Source organism: Amblyomma americanum, chromosome 6, assembly GCF_052857255.1.
Source record: "Amblyomma americanum isolate KBUSLIRL-KWMA chromosome 6, ASM5285725v1, whole genome shotgun sequence".
Taxonomy (NCBI): domain Eukaryota; kingdom Metazoa; phylum Arthropoda; class Arachnida; order Ixodida; family Ixodidae; genus Amblyomma; species Amblyomma americanum.
The window spans coordinates 77536811-77555406 of NC_135502.1; the positions used below are offsets into that span (position 1 = coordinate 77536811).

An 18596-nucleotide genomic window follows, 5' to 3' on the forward strand; every position below is an offset into this window, starting at 1 on the left:
GTAGCTCAGTTGTCAGATCACCGTACGCGCAAATCGGAGGTCGTGGGTTCGAATACCACCGACGGTGTGTCGTTGTTTTTCTTCTACTGTATAATTAATTAATTTACAGCCATAAATTAATTACACTACGAATTTTTTTCGATCAGCACCACAACTAAAAAAAAAAGGTAAACATTTCCTTGTGCTTTCATTGGTTTCGATGAGTGCCGGCTTCCTTCATTTTAAGAGGCTATTGTCATTGAAAACGGAGTTTTCATAAGCTAGAAGAGGGCGAGAAATGAAATGCAGACATCTCAAGAAAACTGCGGACGTCAAATTTTTTTTTTTGTTTTCGCAAACTGATCAAGGAGCCCTTTCTGGCCTTGACATCACGAGTTTGATTCGAATGGCAAGAAAAAAATTAATTTTTAGTAAGGGAGTAATTACTCACTGACATCCACCCGACCGCAGCCATACGGCTACAAAGGAAAGCTATACAGCTTTCTCAGAAACTTCGGAGTTATAGAAAAATTCGTCCTGGTCCGGGGTTCGAACCCGGGACCACCGCTTCACTGGAGCAGTCGCTCTACCAACTGAGCTAACCGGGACGGAAAGTTTTTGGTAGGGCGAGAGCGAATTGATCAGTAGCTCGAAGTGGGAACTGTGTTGGTTAAATGTCGGTCATTTGACCATGTTAAATTTTAAACTCATTTTTGTCAGCGACAAATACTTCTATCACGGTTCAGAAACATCAAAATAGCCGGAAAGAGCCATACGATAGATTTTTTTGTTATCTAGAACAAAATAGGGCTGACTTGATCCTTTAATATGTACTCTACGAATGCACCTCGCCCATTTTATTGGCTGCTTAACTGCTCTCTCGTTCTCATCGAACAATCCTCTGATCTCCTATTATTTAGGTCTGAAGATTTAGCACACCCCGGCTGCCCTTTAAAACCCCAGAGCACCTCTGATCTGTGTGGTGGCCTCGTGAACGGAGAGCTGGACTGCCCTGCACTGTGTAAGCTACCATTAAACAACTCAAACGAGTTACAATTAAAGGGCATCACTCAGGAGGTACGTACATCTTCTCAATAAGAAAGTAATGAAACTCATCAACATACACCGGACACTCCAAAAGGCTTAGAATGTTGACCAGAGGAAAGCAGACGCTCTTGCACGCCAAGTTCCAAACACGAATGCCTGCCCCCTTTTGATTTCCGATCCACTCTTCCAATCATGTCATCCTCTATAAGAAGTACACGTGTTCCGATTCCCCCGTGCACTTACCCCCGCCCTTATAACTAAACGAGATATATTAACGGGATTGGAGGAGGAGCCCTTCAGAAGGATAAGGATTGGGATAAGGGTTGGGCCTTACTCTTTCGGTGACATGTCGATGGGGCTCTCAAGAAGGTGCAGTACCGTGCACGTGCCCTAGATGTTCCACGCCGGCGGCTGAGGTGAACCTTTGCCACCTTTTGTGGGCGCATCCAGGCACGAAGGCTTCGAGAACACGACGATTACAGGAAGTTGGACCTAAGGCTGCCAGAGAGCAGCACCTGTCCTTGAGGCTAACGGGCAACGCTAAGAGCCGGAACCTGCTCAGGTTTCTGTTAGAGAATAACGTACTCTATATAGCTTAACAGCCTCATCCTGTACCACATGATTATTAATTATTAATTGGTTTTTGGTGGAAAGGAAATGGCGTAGTATCTGTCTCATATATCGTTGGACACCTGAACCGCGCCTTAAGGGAAGGGATAAAGGAGGGAGTGAAAGAAGAGAGGAACAAATAGGTCCGTAGTGGAGGGCTCCGGAATAATTTCGACCACCTGGGGATCTTTAACGTGCACTGACATCGCACAGCACACGGGCGCCTTAGCGTTTTTCCTCCATAAAAACGCAGCCGCCGCGGTCGGGTTCGAACCCGGGAACTCCGGATCAGTAGTCGAGCGCCCTAACCACTGAGCCACCGCGGCGGGGCCTGTACCACATGAAAAGTCATCAAATAGTAAAAATAAAAAATAAAGATTCGAATATATACTTTGCCACTACCACTGGACGGATTCTGTACTTTATGTTTACGCACTTCACTGCGACTTCACTTTTATTCGTCCAGCGCTTGTCACAGAGAGGCCAGCCATAGACGTCAGACCCTTCGATTCAAACTCTCCATATTAAGTTAACCACAGTTACAACGCATACGATGTTATAAGCCTTATAGTGAAATTTCTTTTAAAAAAAAGAAAACACGGCGCACAAATACAGAAACAAAACTTGGAATCGTGGTGGCATTGAGAAAAAAAAGGTATATTTCGCACATAGTTTCGGTTCCTGATAGACCAAGGAGTTGTGCGATGCCATGCTTTGGGGGGCGGGGGGCTTTCTTTTGCCGCATCTTTATACCGTTGGCTCGCTGGGAAAATTTTCGCACCTGACCCGTAGCTATAGCTGCAACTCATATTAACGTTTTCTCTCTCTTTGTAGCTCTTCGAGTAAATAGCGGCTGTAGTTGTAGTTGATTTTTGCGTACCAGAACAGCGTTGCAGGCTGGCTGAGAGCGTAAGAGGTCTTTGTTAGAGTTTTGTCGCCGAGGGTGGTCCACTTTCAACCAGAAGCTTAGTGCTAGCTGCCCCTGCAGAAGCCGATGCACGCCGTACAGGAAAGCTTCGGATCAATTTCCACCACACGGGGATTGTTTGAAGCGCACAGAAGTATCAGTGTACGGACGTCTTCGCATTTCGCCTCCGGCAAAATGCATCCGCGGGATCGAACCCGCGACCTCTTGAGCTCCACAGTCACTAAACCACCGCCGCGCCGGTGGAGATGTACCTGTGAGTGGCTCTGCAAAGGCAAATGAATCGCAAGCGTCAAGGGGGAGGCACCGTCGGCAAACGTTTCGGCCGGTAGCGGCACGGGTTTGGTGAGGGAGGGGAAGTACTAACAGGCACGCCGCACAGAACAGAGGCGGCGGCGCATCGATTGGTGTCTGTGCCGGCGTAGGTACTACGGCGGCGGCGGCGGCCCGGTGTGCGGGGTCCCGGCCAGTGCGCATGTGCCCGCGGCAGAGCGGCACGCGAGCCTGGTCGCACCGAGTCGAGCGCGAGCCGCGGACGGGCCCGGTAGCCGGCGCAGCCGCCGACGCACATTCGGGCCATGCGACCAGCGCCGGACAGCTGATCGCCGCGGGAACCGCCGATTCCGGACGCCGGAAGTCGCACTGCTGCTCGTCGCTGGCTCCTGCTCTCCCGCTGCTGCTGCTGTTCTTATTCGCGGACGCTGCCTTGGCGATGATGGCCCAGCCGGTGCCGCGGGGACAGCTGACTTGCGGTTTCGATTGCGCCACGTGCCGAGAGTTGATGCGGCGGGACGCGCCGGAGGAGCCGGGCGGTAAGTGCGCCTGGACGCTGGTAAACGCGATCACGCGCTGACAAAGCTTCTGGTGAAACGACTGGGGGCGCGTGAGGCACTTGTCTTCTTTAGGCACGTTAAGCAACGTAGCGATCGTGTTGTTCGTTTCTTCTTGTGTGCTGTCCTACTCTGCGCTATATTCTCTTGCTATGATCGTGCACCAACAAGCCCAAAAAGCCACGCTGTTGAAGCAGCGTACGCTAGAGATGGTGGGCGCCTCTCTCCACGCGACAGGTGTCCAAGTACGACACGTTGGGCTGGGAGTGTATATCTGCTGCTATCGCAGTTTTTTTTTTCGGTCTCACGGACAGTATTTCGTCTTGGAATCAATCTTTCTTTTTTCTTATGGTTCACGTGCCGTAACAGATTGATAGCGCGAGTCTTTCAAAGAAAGAGGCTAAGTTCAACCATTCAGCAAGCCCAACAGACAATATACTGCGGTGTCATCGCAAGCAACTTAAAGAAGAACGCCTCTAGACAATCGTTTGGATGACACGTATAGTGCGGGCACTAAAAAGACATTGTGGGCAAATGGAAGTTGCCCTGTATCGATAGGATACCACGTTGTAATCGCAACGAAACCACTCCCACCCGTAATGGAACTTTTATAACCTAGAAAAGAAAAAAAAAACGATATACAGTTGCCGCCATCAGCGGCCACTCCGCATGTAATGTGCTTGCGTCGACACTGTTTTTTAATGCGGATCCCGGAGGCCACGCTACACCGCCATTTACTTGTAAACGCTTACAACCTGTCCTTTTCGGTAAGGATGCCACGAGTTTGAATCAACCTCGGGAAAGATTTTTTAAGAAATGGCCATTTTTCTCCTTAATAATGGGTCTTTTGCTCCCGGGAAAACATCAGCATAGCCAGAGAGAACCCCATGGCAAGAATCAGTTTTTACTGCGAACAATTATTGCATGGAGTTTTTCTTGGTGTCCCTTTAATCTGATTGAGGCGCTCCAAGCGCGCACCTTCTTTCGACTCGCTCCGTCGTCACTGCCGTCGCGTGACGTCTTCAACTGAAGTTCGCGTGTGCGAGGACCATTAGGCTTGTGAGGAACGCATTTACCCTGAATAAGGCTTCCTGACTTAGCCCGCCGAAGACTGATAAGGCAATTGATCCGGCTGTTCGGGAAGGTACCAATATAGCGCTCCCACGCACCGGGTGCCTCCCGTATTCTCGTAAGCGGGTAATGGGAGGGCACTCGGGGTACTGCGGCGCGATGAAAGGCATGCCCAGCTCATTTTTTTTCCTCGACGTTTCAAACCAGGATCTGATGAGCCTCCGTTTGACCAACGTGTATTCCACGATCCTCCTATACTACTCACGCATCATCTAAATCAAAAATGACTTAATCCGGTAACCAGCCAGTCAGTCAGTTGTAAACTGACGTGTCAGCACTTCACAATTGGTACCGATGGACTGCAAGTGGTAAAGGTCTACTTAGGGAACGTAGTGACAGCTGATCCGGATCATGACAGGGAAATAACTAGGATAGGAATAGAGTGGAGCGCATATGGCAGGTTCTCTCAGATCATGAATGGCAGTTTACCAGTATTCCTCAAGAGAAAAGTATGCAACACCTGTATCTTACCGGTACTCACCTGCGGGGCAGAAACGTGGAGGCTAGCGAAAAGTTTTCAACTCAAGTTAAGCACAAGGCAGCGAGCTATGGAAAGAAAAATGATAGGTATAACGTTAAGAGACCGGAAGCGGGCAGAGTGGGTTAGGGCACAAACGTGTGTTGATGACATCCTAGTCGAAATCAAGAGGAATAAATGGGCTTGGGCAGAGCACGTAATGCGAACGCAAGATAACCGCTGGTCCTTAAGGGTAACGGAGTGGATTCCAAGAGAAAGTAAGCGTAGCAGGGGGCGGCAGAAGGTTAGGTGGGCGGATGAGACTAAGAAGTTTGCGGGCATACGGTGGGCACGGCTGGCAAATGACAGGGTTAATGGAGAGACATGGGAGAGGCCTTTGCCTGCAGTGGGCGTAGTCAAGCTGATAATGATGATGATGATGATGACGACGACAGTGACGACGACGACGACGATGATGATGATGAAACTGACCTGTTAAACGAACTGTGCGAGCACATGGCTGCAGACTTGAAGTCGCAACGGGGTGTACTGCGTCTGAAAGGCGGTGTTTTGCTTCTATAAATACCAAATGCAAGGCAGTGAGTGCTTGTCACGCGTGTGCACGTTATGCTGTATTTGGACTGAGACAGAATCTTAACATCCCAATCAACGGCAAATAACTTAACCACGCCTTCCCTTCTGTTATGTGGCAAGTGCCCGTTGCGGTACACTAATTACTTGCCCGCATTCGTTGAAGTGTGAATGGCTTCACTTTCTTGAACATTGGGATCTGCTTGCGTGGTAGCGTTTCAGTCAGCTGCATGGTGGATATGAATGGCTTGAAGTCTATTGAGGGGCTTGAACAGAAGAAGGGAAGACGAAATGTATACAATCAATGTATTTTGCCGGCCAGTACTCGCATGCCATTATCATTATTATACGCTTAAACATCAGCTGCATCAGTTTTTGAAAATTGCACAGTATTCAGGGATTCAAGTTTAAATAGGCTGTAGGTGAAGCATGCGAAGTTTTTTTTTTTTGCGCTGGCATCTTGAAATAGCGATGTAATTGACGAGTATATCTCAAGCTTCTTCTCACAGCTTCGGAGGAGTGCAGAAAAGCTCGGTGATGACGTCACATACAGGGGGCGTTTAAATTTCCTCTGCCTTCGCCCGCAGCTGGACGTGCGTTGGCGGATACCACCAGACAAAGTTCCGCAGGCTTTGCCTTTGATGACGTTGGATTTGTTCTTTCTAAGGTGTAAATGTAAATGCACGTACGTGACAAAACTAGGGCTCATAACTAGGGCTAGGAGACATTAAGCGCTGTTTTCTTTTATTGTTTGTCTAGTCAAGGTGTCTTGGACTGTTTTGACGCACTGTAATGCATTCAATAATGTCGCTAACAACACCCGAAGCTGTTACGCGCACAGACGCGGCACGTTATAAGAGTCGCTGTCACCACCCGTTGAGATGCACTCGAAATATTTTCCGAAAAAAAAGAGCTTGCGACAAATGGCAGTATGTATGAGGCCTGTCAAGAAAGTAGTCTATCCTGTTTAGTATCTCCAAACCCCGCGGCTCGGCTGGTGCCTTATTTTGCTGTCTTTTAAAGGGTACCCCTTTCGGCACTCATATATTGTCATTCTCGTATTCGTCTTGCCCGACCGGCGGTAAGGTGCCGTCAGACGATGTAAATGGTGCAGGGTCAGCGGAGGCGTCGTATTCAGAGTAAAAGAGCCACTGGGTGATCGTATTTAGGTCTGGGACACAGATCCCCGGAAACTCCGGCCAACTAATTCGTCGTAAGCCTTCGGGGACGATTCCATTAGCGAAACACGGGAAACCTTTTCGTGTGCTGCCGGCTGGGGGATGGTCGATGCGATTTTAAGAGTGACGTGCGTTGTGGGTGGCCTTCCTTTGCTAGCACGCCCGAAAGCGCGAAACACAAGAGGCCCACGACCAAGGCAAAAGGCCAGGTCGCACTCTGAAAAACGACCTGAATTGGCATTTCAAGAACCGACGTTTTCCGCTTTGGTAGGATTCGGGCATAAGACGCGGTGGTACCCATGTTTCTCAACCTCGTCTCTTAAGCAGGAAGAGAGAGAATTGATAACTCAAGCCTCAGAATAACTTCTGGAGTTTACCACACCAGTGCTTTTTCTTAACGTTTGCGAAGCATCTGCCGTATGTAGCAATGTAATTCATCAGCTGGCACGTTTTGTTCAGCAGCCCTATTCTTCATGACTTTATTTTGCTAGGTGACTATGTGGTAGCTGTGCCTTTTAATTCCTTAGATCACTCGCACCGCACTTACGTGCTGAATGTTTTCATGCGACCACAGACAAACAGATATGCCCCAGCGTTCGTTTTGGCTTCTACATGCACAGTCAGTTAAAAAAAAAAAAACCGATTGCTGCTAGCGCAAAGCAACTGCAGACGAGAATATTTAAGTTTAGCTTTCATAAGATGCACCGCAATCATTATTTTATTTCAGCCCGAGTTACCATGCTGTGATGTAGACTTCGAATGCGCAATTCGCTTGTACGGATAAAATGGCAGCTATGCTCACATGCTCAAACGTAAGCGAGAAGACTCGCAAATGTTTTCAACCACTCGAAAAGAAAAGAAAAGCTGATACAAAACACAAAGATGGCACTGGCTTTCTCCCTGCACGCTCCAGTAGTCCTGACAAAGGCAACCGTCTTTTTTATAAATGTGCAAAATCCCTCTAGCGTTTGGCGACAACGGCGGCCGTTTCCTTTTCTCTGATATTCGGGGTTCATATATAGCTGTCAGACTGACAGATGGGGACTTCGTTGCTAAAAAAAAAGTAGCCATCAAACAAAGTACACGTCACATCATAAAGCACACAGAAAAAGTTTGCAGTGCACAGCGAACGCCAAAATAAAGCCGAGTACACGAAAGAGATAGGTTCTTATAAAAAGGGAATTAGGACGCGTGAGGGGGTTGACGTAAGTCAGCAGTGGGCGAACAGAATAGGGAATGTCGTAGCATATGGCGCAGCGAACAGTGCATGGCAAGGTATGCGATATCAACCTCAAATCAAAAATAAAAATAAAAAAGGACGCAAAGCAGCTTAGCGCGACGTTTCAATTATGGAAGCTAAGACGACGCGTCCGTTACGCTAGAACGATAACGTTCATGACGACCTGCAGGCGTACGAGCGAAGGGAATACTCGAAAACTTACTAACCATCTTTTGTTACTCTTTTATGGGACATGCCTCGAGCCCTTTGGCGTCCCCATTTTTGGCGCCTTAACCGAGCGGTTCAGTAGCGCGCCCGTTTAATACGTGTGCATTAGTGCAGGAATGCTAAGAATATTGCTTGCTCTCCGGGACGTTAAAACGCGGCATAAGACGAAGTCAGCAAGCATTTGTTGTTAGGGCTAAAAAAACTGGGACTGCTTGGAACTTGCGCTTTGTATAGACCACGCGGGGCCCATTTAGAACCTGTACTATATGCTTATTGTATATGTATTTGCAATTTAGGTTTGTTGAATTTTTTTGTAACTGTAACAAATGGAACCTATTTTATGAAATATTCTTGCGCACCTTTTTTTTTTCAATCATGCACACTGATATATTTTTTACAGCGATAGCTGTTATACGCCCGTCCCTGGCGTGCGCGTAGTAGTCGTCCGGCGTCGCCGCTGTCGGCGTAACCGGTCATTAACGCACTCACATTATATCACGATCACCCTGGGTCGCATAAGCCTACGAGTGGCTCTACTTGGAACAGCGCCTGCCAGTGCAGGGGTACATCACTTGACCACTACAGCAGTGCGCCATCAGGTCACTGTATCTTTTCTACCTCAAAATATCCCCAAAACTAAACCCTATAAACAGCTATCGCTGAATCTCACGTCACCTAGTCGAACCGTCCTGGAAGTTTTTTGCTTGGTGCCATCGTTTATCTAATCTTAAACTATGGCCCAGTTAGAAAAACACCGCTGATATGACGAAATATTAGTCTAGACGCTCTTTCTCATGTGACTCTGTAAGAAAATTAGGTTTACCTGATTCGATTAATAAGCAGACACTTTGCGTGCCTTGGATAAAAGATCACTAATAGGCGGCCTAGGGCTCGGATGCTCTCAAAATACGTTGCGTAAACTCTTGTTCTGGGTTCAGTCGCATTGACCGGCAGCCGCCAATTAATATGTGGCACGAAAACAAAAGAAACCATACGGACGGGATCGGCATTGCATAGGCCTACCTCGCTTTCTCGAATAAAGGATTAGATCAACATGTCCCGTCAGCATTAATTCAGCGTCTGAAGAAATTAGGCGAACGGTGGCGTGTTCAACTTCTTTCTTTAGATGGCTCAGCGTCTTGTTACGCACGGTTGAGCAGGCTTAATGCGTGTTTTCTTCTCTTTCGCTGTCCTTCGCTCGGTTTTTGATGGCGGCTCCGCGAGACACGGCGGAAGGGTTCAAAGCGGGGCGAATCGTGTAAAGAGGACGATTTTATTAGAAAAGTTGAGCGCGAAGGTTGGGGGGCGGGGGGGGGGGGGGGGGTAGTCGTGCCGGCGTTTTTCCTTTACGAGGTTGAATGTATAGGATGCAGGCCGTTCGCATGATACGGCACTTTCTTCTTTTACAGAGCTGCCCATCTCTTTATTGCAGAAACAAAGCCCAAGAGTGAACAGAGGGAGAGGGTTGTGCGCTTTGGAAAAATGAATTTGGTGGTAGATCGATAGCGCAGCTTTGTGCCCATGTGTCACTGAGCAGAGCTCCCGATCAGCGCGCTATGTGTGAAGAAAGCCTGATAAAGAAGGTCATGAAGCACACAAGGTAGCTGAACAGAATGCCTTATCATCCGTTGAATTGGCTCATCTTCGTTTTATATTTTGCCTCATAACAGTGTGTTACAGGCTTTGTGCGAACAGCATTTGAAAAAAAAAACAGCCTTACTGCAACGGCACTTCGCTACAAAGGCATAACAATGGGTCGTGGGGTAACTGTTCTAAAACTCCCCCCACCGCCGCATTTCCTTCGTCTCTCAAATTGTGGGCAGGCCCCTATGGATTGAGTAGCGGGCTCCTCAACTCTTTTTCTTCAAGAGGTAAAGATATCTCATGCCTTGGTCTACAAGAAAAGATGGAAAGAGCCTGCACGCGCCACTGTTTCGATATCTTTCTCTTTCAACGATTCAAGTAGACCAACTCTGAATAATCAGATATGCAGGATTAGTGTATATTTGTACTAAATCATACAGTTTGATAAGTGACCCAAGCTGTAACATCATCATCGTCATCAGCCTGACTACATCCACTGCAGGGCAAAGGTCTCTCCCATGTCTCTAAAATTAACAATGTCCTTTGCCAGCTGCGCCCACCGTATGCCCGCAAACTTCTTAATCTCATCCGCCCATCTTACCTCCTGCCACCCCCTGCTACGCTTGCCTTCTCTTGGAATCCACTCCGTTACCCTTGTGGACCAGCGGTTATCCTGCCTTCACATTATACAAGTTTGCACTGCCCAAGCCCATTTCTTCCTCTTGATTTCGACTAGGATGTTATTAATCCAAGTTTGTTCCCTCACCCACTTTGCCCGCTTCCGGTCTCTTAACGTTACCCGTATCATTCTTCTATCCATAGCTCGCTGCGTTGTCCTCAACTTGAGCTGAACCCTTTTCGTTAGCCTCCACGTTTCTGCCCCGTAGGTGAGTACCGCTAAGATGGAGTTGTTGTACACTGTTGTAACATGGTGATTATGAAATATGAGTCGACCGCAGAGCGTGCTTTACTAGTGCAACATAAACGCTGGACAGAGCTTGGACCGCGCATGCTGAATTAGAAGTCTTTCTCTCTCTGATAGTTAAGGAGACATAGCTAAAATTTAAAAAAAAGCACGAAATGGCAACCGAGAGATGCGCGGCAGTGCTGAAACCGTGAAATAGTGAGATGGTGAGGGAGAGAAAAAGTAGAATTTATTATACGTAACTGACAGACTTTCTGCTGTTTGCAACTTTCTGGCTTCTCGGTACTTGTGTACGTAACAGACCAGTCATGCCACGTTTCTCGGAAGTTTGGTTTTTAGCCAGCCATTACTTTAAAGGGACACTGAAGACAAATTTAAGTTAGCTTGTATACACAGGGCACCGCCTTCTAATCACAAGGAGCTTCTTAGCGCAAACGAAGCTTTCATGAGATAGAAAAAAAAGAAGCGAAATACATGTTTCGCCACCACCGGCCAATTTCGGAAGTATAACTTAGACGTCGCTTAACCAACCCTTCAGAGTACAATAAGATGGCATTAAAGATGTCTCCCGGGCAAGTACTCCTTCAGTTCACTTTATGGTCTATGGTCTATGGGTGTTTAGCGTCTCAAAGCGACTCAGGCTATGAGAGACGCCAAGGAATCCGGAAATTTCGACCACCTGGGGTTCTTTAACGTGCACTGACACCGCACTGTAGACGAACCTCTAGAATTTCGCCTCCATCGAAATTCGACCGCCGCGGCCGGGATCGAACCCGCGTCTTTCGAGTCCTGAGCAGCCTCAGTTCAGTTTAGCTTACACTGGTGGCGTAGAGGTAGCGCTGCCCAGAGGGCAGCGGTTCGGTTCCCGCTCGACAACTATTTTCTTTTCGGCGAAAATGCTTTTTTTTTTCTTCGGAGGCACTTCTCTACGGCGGTTGAATGACGTCACTACCTTCTTGGTCAATGGGAACTACACTGACGTCACGACTACGTCACGGCCATCACGTCACAAGGTCATGTGGCATCTCTCGAGGACCAATTGCCACGTGCCATGATATGCAGGTTGCCCACAATCCTGTGGGCAGGTGAGCCACTTGCTTTTTCGTGGCACGGATGGACGGACGCCGACTTTCGTAGAGAACGGCACCTATAATAATGCTATCGCATTAAAATGCGTGCGTCGACAAAAAAAAGTTTTTTTTTTTCCGCGCAGATCCTAGAGGCTACGCTACATAGCCAGTCACTTCAAAATGGTGGTAAGCGCTCTTTTTCCCTAATGACGTCACGAGTTTCAATTGACCGGAGGGAAGGTTTTTAAATCCAATTTTCTCGGCTATAAATTCGGCGATAAAATAACGGGGTTTGTTTCTTATGCGTTGTGAGTAAAAAAATACGAGCATGACTCTGTCAGGTGGTCCCCAGAGAGCAACCTGGGAGGCAGGCGGGCCACCTAGGTAGCGTGCTCTTGCTGCGTCATCACAACCTGCCCACCGGATAGTGGGCGAACTGCCCATCGTGGCAGGCGGCAATTAAATTAATGATCGGTCGCTCGGGAAGGGCAACCTGGGCCGCACAAGGGTACACCACATGGAGCACACCTGCCATTGCAGGGCAGTGGCGCATCGGTTAACCGCTGCACCACTTCGCCAGAAGGGCTATGAGGACTCCCAGGAATGAATGTTCTGAATGTTATGAATGAATGTTATGAATGTTCTGTAGAGAATGACCAATTCATGTATGGGAATTAACCCATTAACGCTATCGCGTCATACCCTTAAGGCGGAGCTTAAGTGCCCCCTCCATTTTTTTTTTTACTGAAAATTGAATCTCTTCTGCAATTGAAAGCACCCCGCTCAAGAGCTTAGCGTCCGTCTGTTGATGAGGTATGTTTGTCTCTCCAAATCAATTGGGTGATTAGCGAGACCAGGCAACTGGCTGAAACTAGAATTTGAAAACGGAGGACAAATGAGCATCCCTGCCGAGTGTGAGGTTTAGAGACGCGATTTTTCGTCCAAACCTCTCATCCGTATCACAAAAGAGCCGATTGAAAGTTGTTAAAGTGGTTACTATTAACGCAGCACGCAAAAAAAAAAAACGAACGCTGAGCTTACACGCAGTTCAGCCTGCGTTGAATAAAATGGTGTCAACTTTAGGCCCTGTCTACAGCTTCACATACGGTTTTGCTGCTCAAACTGTGTAGACGCAATCTGAATTCTGACCAAACAGGGCTATTTGCGACCATAAGTTTTATACAGTACGAGAGACAGACACAATATTCTTGCTAGATACAGAATTGCGGCGCAGAATAGCTGCCTTGCTGGTCGCACCATTTGTTAGATAAGCCGCGCCGTAAGGTGTAATAATAGTCTAAACCGATTATTCTTGCAATGCAGTCACCGTAGAAGCAGTAAAAATAAAAAAAAAACGATTATAAAGCTCCACAAGCAGATCGCGCCAGTTCGTCGGCTGCTGCAACTGTCCGCACATACCAGCATGGTGGATGAAATCGTACCTGACAGAATATGGCTCTAATTTGCCTAGATGGCTGCGCCCTCGAAACAAATGGTCTCTAGCGTTTCCCTCTAAGTCCTGCTCTTAAAAAATGGATGTTAAATTTCTGATATTGTGATGATATATTCATGGTGAGCTATAAAAACTATGCACAAAAGCAACATACGTTGTATTTTTGCATCAAGCTGCTATTGAAAAAAATTTGATAAGTTCTTGCTCTATGTTTTTTAATAGAAAAATCTTGGCTCGAAGCACAGGTTATGATGCATGAAGACATCAGGGCAGGATGTCCCCTCACTCGCTGAAATCAATGTTAATGTCCCTTTAATACATTATTGCTATTGCGCGAATGTGCCCTTCGGCATAAGAGAGTATAGACCTGCATCGGCTGTAAATGTCAACAAGGCCCAGTGTTCAGGCCCATGTGCCCAGATTCCTGTGTCAGGCGGTTTATGCAACATTGAGGACTTCTGTAAAAGTGTTGTTGCAAAGCGGAAAAGAAACTGAAAGGCAAGAACAAGTATTTTTCAAGCATCTACTTCAAGCACTGTCTCAGACAATTTCCTTCATTGCTCGTGCAGTAATGATAATAATAATAATAATCTTTATTTTTGCCATCGTACATTTGGATGGGAGGACGGCGGGAAAAAAGCTGCTCGCAGGCAGCTTGACCAGCCCACAGCCCCTGTTTTTTTTTTTTTTTGGCAGAAGAAGCACAACAATACATCAAATCTGTACACAATTTGGCACAGTAAATTAACATTCGCTACAGTAATCGCGTCTTGATCAAACAAAAAATTCCAGTCACAGTACAAACAACAGAATAACATGAAATCACAGAAAATGAAAGTATCCGAAGTCATGAACTATACATAAGGCGGAGATTTCTGTAAGGGCATGAAAATAAATCAAACCCATCTAATTTGTAGGTGTTCAAAAGAGAGGGTAACGTGTAAGATAGGCGCTGTTTCCCGGTGTTCAGACGAGGAGTAGGAACTAACCACCGTTCTGCATATCTAGTGGGGTATCGTGGCAAATTGGTTTGCAAGTTTGCAAGACCCTGTAAGCTATTCAGATTGTGTCTTAATTCTGTTTTGATCTTCACGCTGAGTCGGTATTTATATAAGTTGTATATACTAATTACCTTGGCATTGTGAAAAAGGTCTGCAGTGTGGGATCGGTGTGATGTATTATAAACATGACGTATGTATTTTTTCTGTAAAAGATGTATGCGCTGTAAAATAGACGGTGCTGCGGTTCCCCATACGAGTTGACAATAGTTAAGGTGCGAGTAAAAAAGTGAGATATATAAAAGCAATTTGATTCTCGTTGATAGCTGATATTTTAAACTGCCTACCAAGCCGGTGATTTGAGCTAACTTTGTTATGAGATAGTTTATGTGATCATTCCAAGACATATGGGAGGAGAAAATTACTCCAAGACACTTGAAACTCTCCACAATTTCTACGTTACGGAAATTTAGTACTATGGCATGATGTGGCGGGATGATTTTGTTTATTGGCCGAAAAAAGATTGCTTTGGTTTTCTGTTCATTTATACGCATGGAATTATTTGTTGCCCATTTTCCCAACGCTATCATTGTGTCGTTACATGCGGATATTATTTCTGAGATATTTTTTCCGGAGAAAAAGATGCTCGCATCATACGCGTACATAATAAATGTTACTTCAGGGTTTATGTTTATAATATCATTAAGGTATAGATTAAACAGCAGTGGTCCTAGTATACTACCTTGTGGTACACCAGCGTGGATAAATTTAATTGCAGAACGGGCATTATTTAGCTGAACCACTTGCTTTCTCTGAGATAAATGCGACCTTATTAGTTGTAAGGCAGTTCCGCGGATGCCATATCGCTCTAGGTTTAGCAACAGAATATTGTAATCCACCAAATCGAAGGCCTTTGAAAAATCGACAAGTACACCAAGTGCCAGAAAGTTTTGTTCAAACTGTTCAAGAATAAATTCTTTTTGTGCAAGAAGTGCCAGTTCGGTTGATTTGTTTTTAGTAAAGCCATACTGATGTGAAGTAAGAAGATTGTATTTGTCAATGAATTTGGATAAGCGTATGTGAAAAAGTTTTTCAAAGACCTTCGAAAACACAGGTAATATGGACACCGGTCTATAGTTGCTCAGATCATTTCGGTCACCTTTTTTATATATTACAGTTACTTTCCCTATCTGCATTTTGGCCGGAAAGACTGCTGTTGTTAAACATGTATTAAATATGTTGGCAAGACCTGGAGCAATGATGTCGGCTACGTGTTTCACAGGCCGCACCTGAAGGTCATCGATATCTCGGGATGTACTATTTTTTAGGTTCTGGATTACAGATATTATTTCCTGGTCAGTTGCAGATTGCATAAATATAGAGTCACTGTTCGGAGTACTCATGTACTCTAAAGCGTCGGACGAGCCGCTGCTCGTGGCAGTCCTACAAAAGAAAGTATTAAATGCATCGGCTAAATCGTTTCCAGATAACTCTTGACCATTGACTTGTAGTTCCGAGGGTGCGGCATGAATCTTGCGACGGTGTAGAAGCGTGTTTAGCCGAGACCAAAGTAAATCATGTCTGTCACGATCAACGTTCAGATAAGAAAGGAGGTATTCCTTTCTTGCGAACCTCAGTTTTTTGGTCAATTTATTTCTGTGTTGTTTAAAAGTGACCAAGTCAACTTGGGCTCGTGTACTTAGAAACCGTTGATACAGTTGGTCCCTAATTTTCATTTCATGTTTTAATTCTTGCGTCATCCATGGCTTCCGTATTTTACGACTTCTTCGACGAGACTTCAACGGAAAATGAGCTGAATACAAGTTCTTAAATTGATCAAGAAATAAATTGTACGCTTCATTTGCATCACTTAATTGGCATTCATTTGTCCAGTCAAATTTTTGCACCTCCTCGCGGAACCCCTCAAGCGTAGCGTCTGTTATTATCTGGTGGTATATTTCCTCATTTTTTTTCCTCTCTAGTCGACTACCGTTGAGACAGAGGAAAACAGGCAGGTGGTCGCTGATGTCATACGATATTACACCAGCTTTTGCAGCGTGTACTTGCGCGTTTGTAATAAAAAGATCCAAAACAGAACTTGATTCAGTAGTGACTCTAGTCGGTTCAGTGATTACATTTACGAAACCATTTGAAGTGATAACTGTACTAAAATCTCTTGCATGTTGGGTATTAGAGCCCATATCAATATTGAATTCTCCACCAGCAATTAGAACAAAATTATTTTCAATGGCAAAAGCTAGAAAAGAGTCATAGAATTCTAAGAACTTAGAAAAGCTGCCGTTCGGTGGGCGGTACCAGACAGAAAGTAATGTTTTGTCCGTATACAGTGTAAGCACTTCAAAGTCTACAGTCATCACACAATAACGATCAACAAGCTGGCATTCAAAACTGTCCTGAACCAGTATAGAAACACCGCCCCCTCGGGCATCAATTCTATTCAGGTAAAATGTGTTGTAATGTTGCAGCCTGAAAACATCTTGATCATTTGTGCACCAGGTTTCGGTCAGCATGATTGTCGAAAATAAGAAATTAAACTCAGCAAACATCTCTTCTAAGGAAAACACCTTGTTCTTAACCGACCTGGCATTCAGATGTATGCATTTTACAGAAGTATGTAATAACCGTGACACAACCGTGTTTAGCTCATGTGGCAAGTAAAATTGCATGGTCATTTCAGCCGATCAAAGTCCTCGGTACTCTTGACATGTATGGCTCCGGCACCATCAGTTTTTCGCACCAGAATCTTGCCATTCACATGCCAGACATAGCGATAGTCCTTTTCTTTGGCCGCAGTCTTTATCGATCGAAGTAGTTCCCTATCGTGTCGAGTCATGTTTTCTTGAATGTACACACGTGGTGTACTGTCCTTCAGCTTACTTTTATTTGCCAACCACGCGTCCCTCGTCGTCTGCCTTGCAAATCGAGCTATTATACCGGGAACACTATCTGGTTTAGAAGGCAGCCGGTGGACGGAAACAACATCACATGGCGTGATGTGTGGGACCTCAAGTTTATCTGCAACGGTATTTAATGAAGCAATTAGATCCTCATTCGGTACCGCTGCAATTCCATGCACTTCCAGGTTTTGACGTCGACTTCTGAACTCGAGCTCACGCAGTTCTTGCTGGAGTTGCGCTTGTACGACTCCATTACTATCATCCACCTGTTCTAGATGCACATAAACCAACAGAAAATTTCCCATAAGTTCTGGACAATGAATTTTTTTCAACGGGAAGTTGTTTATGAAAACATTTTTTTTCGAATATCGTAAGATTTGACCATAAGAATCAATATACCCGCAGATCCCTTGCCCAGGTAATGCGCGCACCAGGTCTCTCTCTTTAATCTTCCTTCCAATAGTAAGCCGGCTCGTATCTGCAGAATTTTCGGAAGACCTCATGCGTAGTCTGGCCGAATACTGCTAAAGGGCACTCACAAAAACTTCAGCAAGGAGCGCCTATAGACATTGAGCGATCGCCTGCTGCCGTTTCCTTGGTGTGCCACACATGCTTAAGAAAACAGCAGGGGGGGGGGGGGGGGGTAAAAGTACGACTAGTATTTTCTGCGCCTAACAAGCTCGCAACCCTTTGTAAACGAGTTAACTGAGATCGAGCTCAGAGTGCAGCGCGTGACTCGTACAACAGGAAAGATTTAGCCGCCGCGGTAACTCAGTGGTTAGGGTGCTCAGCTGCTAACCCGAAAGAAGCGGGTTCGATCCCGGCCGCGGCGGTCGAATTTTTATGGAGGCGAAATTCTTGAGGCCCGTGTGCTGTGGGATGTCGGTGCACGTTAAAGAACCCCAGGTGGTCGAAATTTCCGGAGCCCTTCACTACGGCGTCCCTCATAGCCGGAGTCGCTGTTCTGTGGCAAATCATATGTAGGACAAAAAGAAATAAAAGTACTATTGCCCAGCTTATACATAGAACAAACCGAAAAATGAACAATGACTTGTTGCGCGAGCACGCTAAATCTCTGGAATCGACAACTGCGCCAGCTGTAAAGATAGATTTCCATTGATTAATGAAACACGCATCCTAAGGAAATACCTTCACCAGCGTGCGCGCGAAATTGAGAAACTTCGATCATTCACAAGAAAAATCAAACCTATGTCAGCACACCATCTCTCTTGCTCTCAAAGTAAATCCCAGTTCTTAATCTCCAGTTTCTTGACATGCACTAAGCCGCTAGTTAGGCTTATTTTTTTATTGTTGGCACTTGTTTATAATCTTTTTCTTTTGTGGACGTTCTTTTCTGGTTCTGGTAGAGAGAGGGCAGGAAGGTGGACTTCTGGGCGACGCAAAGTGAACAAGGAAGAGGGAAGTCTCAGGGCGCGTAGCCAACGTTCGGACGT

At 46.0% G+C, this 18596-nt stretch overlaps 1 protein-coding gene and 1 non-coding gene across 2 annotated transcripts in view; one reads left to right on the forward strand and one right to left on the reverse strand.

Moving 5' to 3' along the window:
* Window positions 1-513: 513 nt before the first annotated feature.
* Window positions 514-587, reverse strand: TRNAT-AGU (transfer RNA threonine (anticodon AGU)). The gene has a single exon. It is a non-coding gene; the product is annotated as a tRNA-Thr (tRNA).
* A 2454-nt stretch (window positions 588-3041) lies between these two features.
* LOC144094775 (atrial natriuretic peptide receptor 1-like) overlaps window positions 3042-18596 on the forward strand; it is a 235052-nt gene continuing 219497 nt past the window's right edge. Inside the window, exon 1 of the mRNA XM_077628679.1 lies at window positions 3042-3372. Within this exon, the coding sequence (XP_077484805.1) occupies window positions 3273-3372 (100 nt within the window). The 5' untranslated portion in view covers window positions 3042-3272. The remainder of the gene's footprint in view (window positions 3373-18596) is intronic.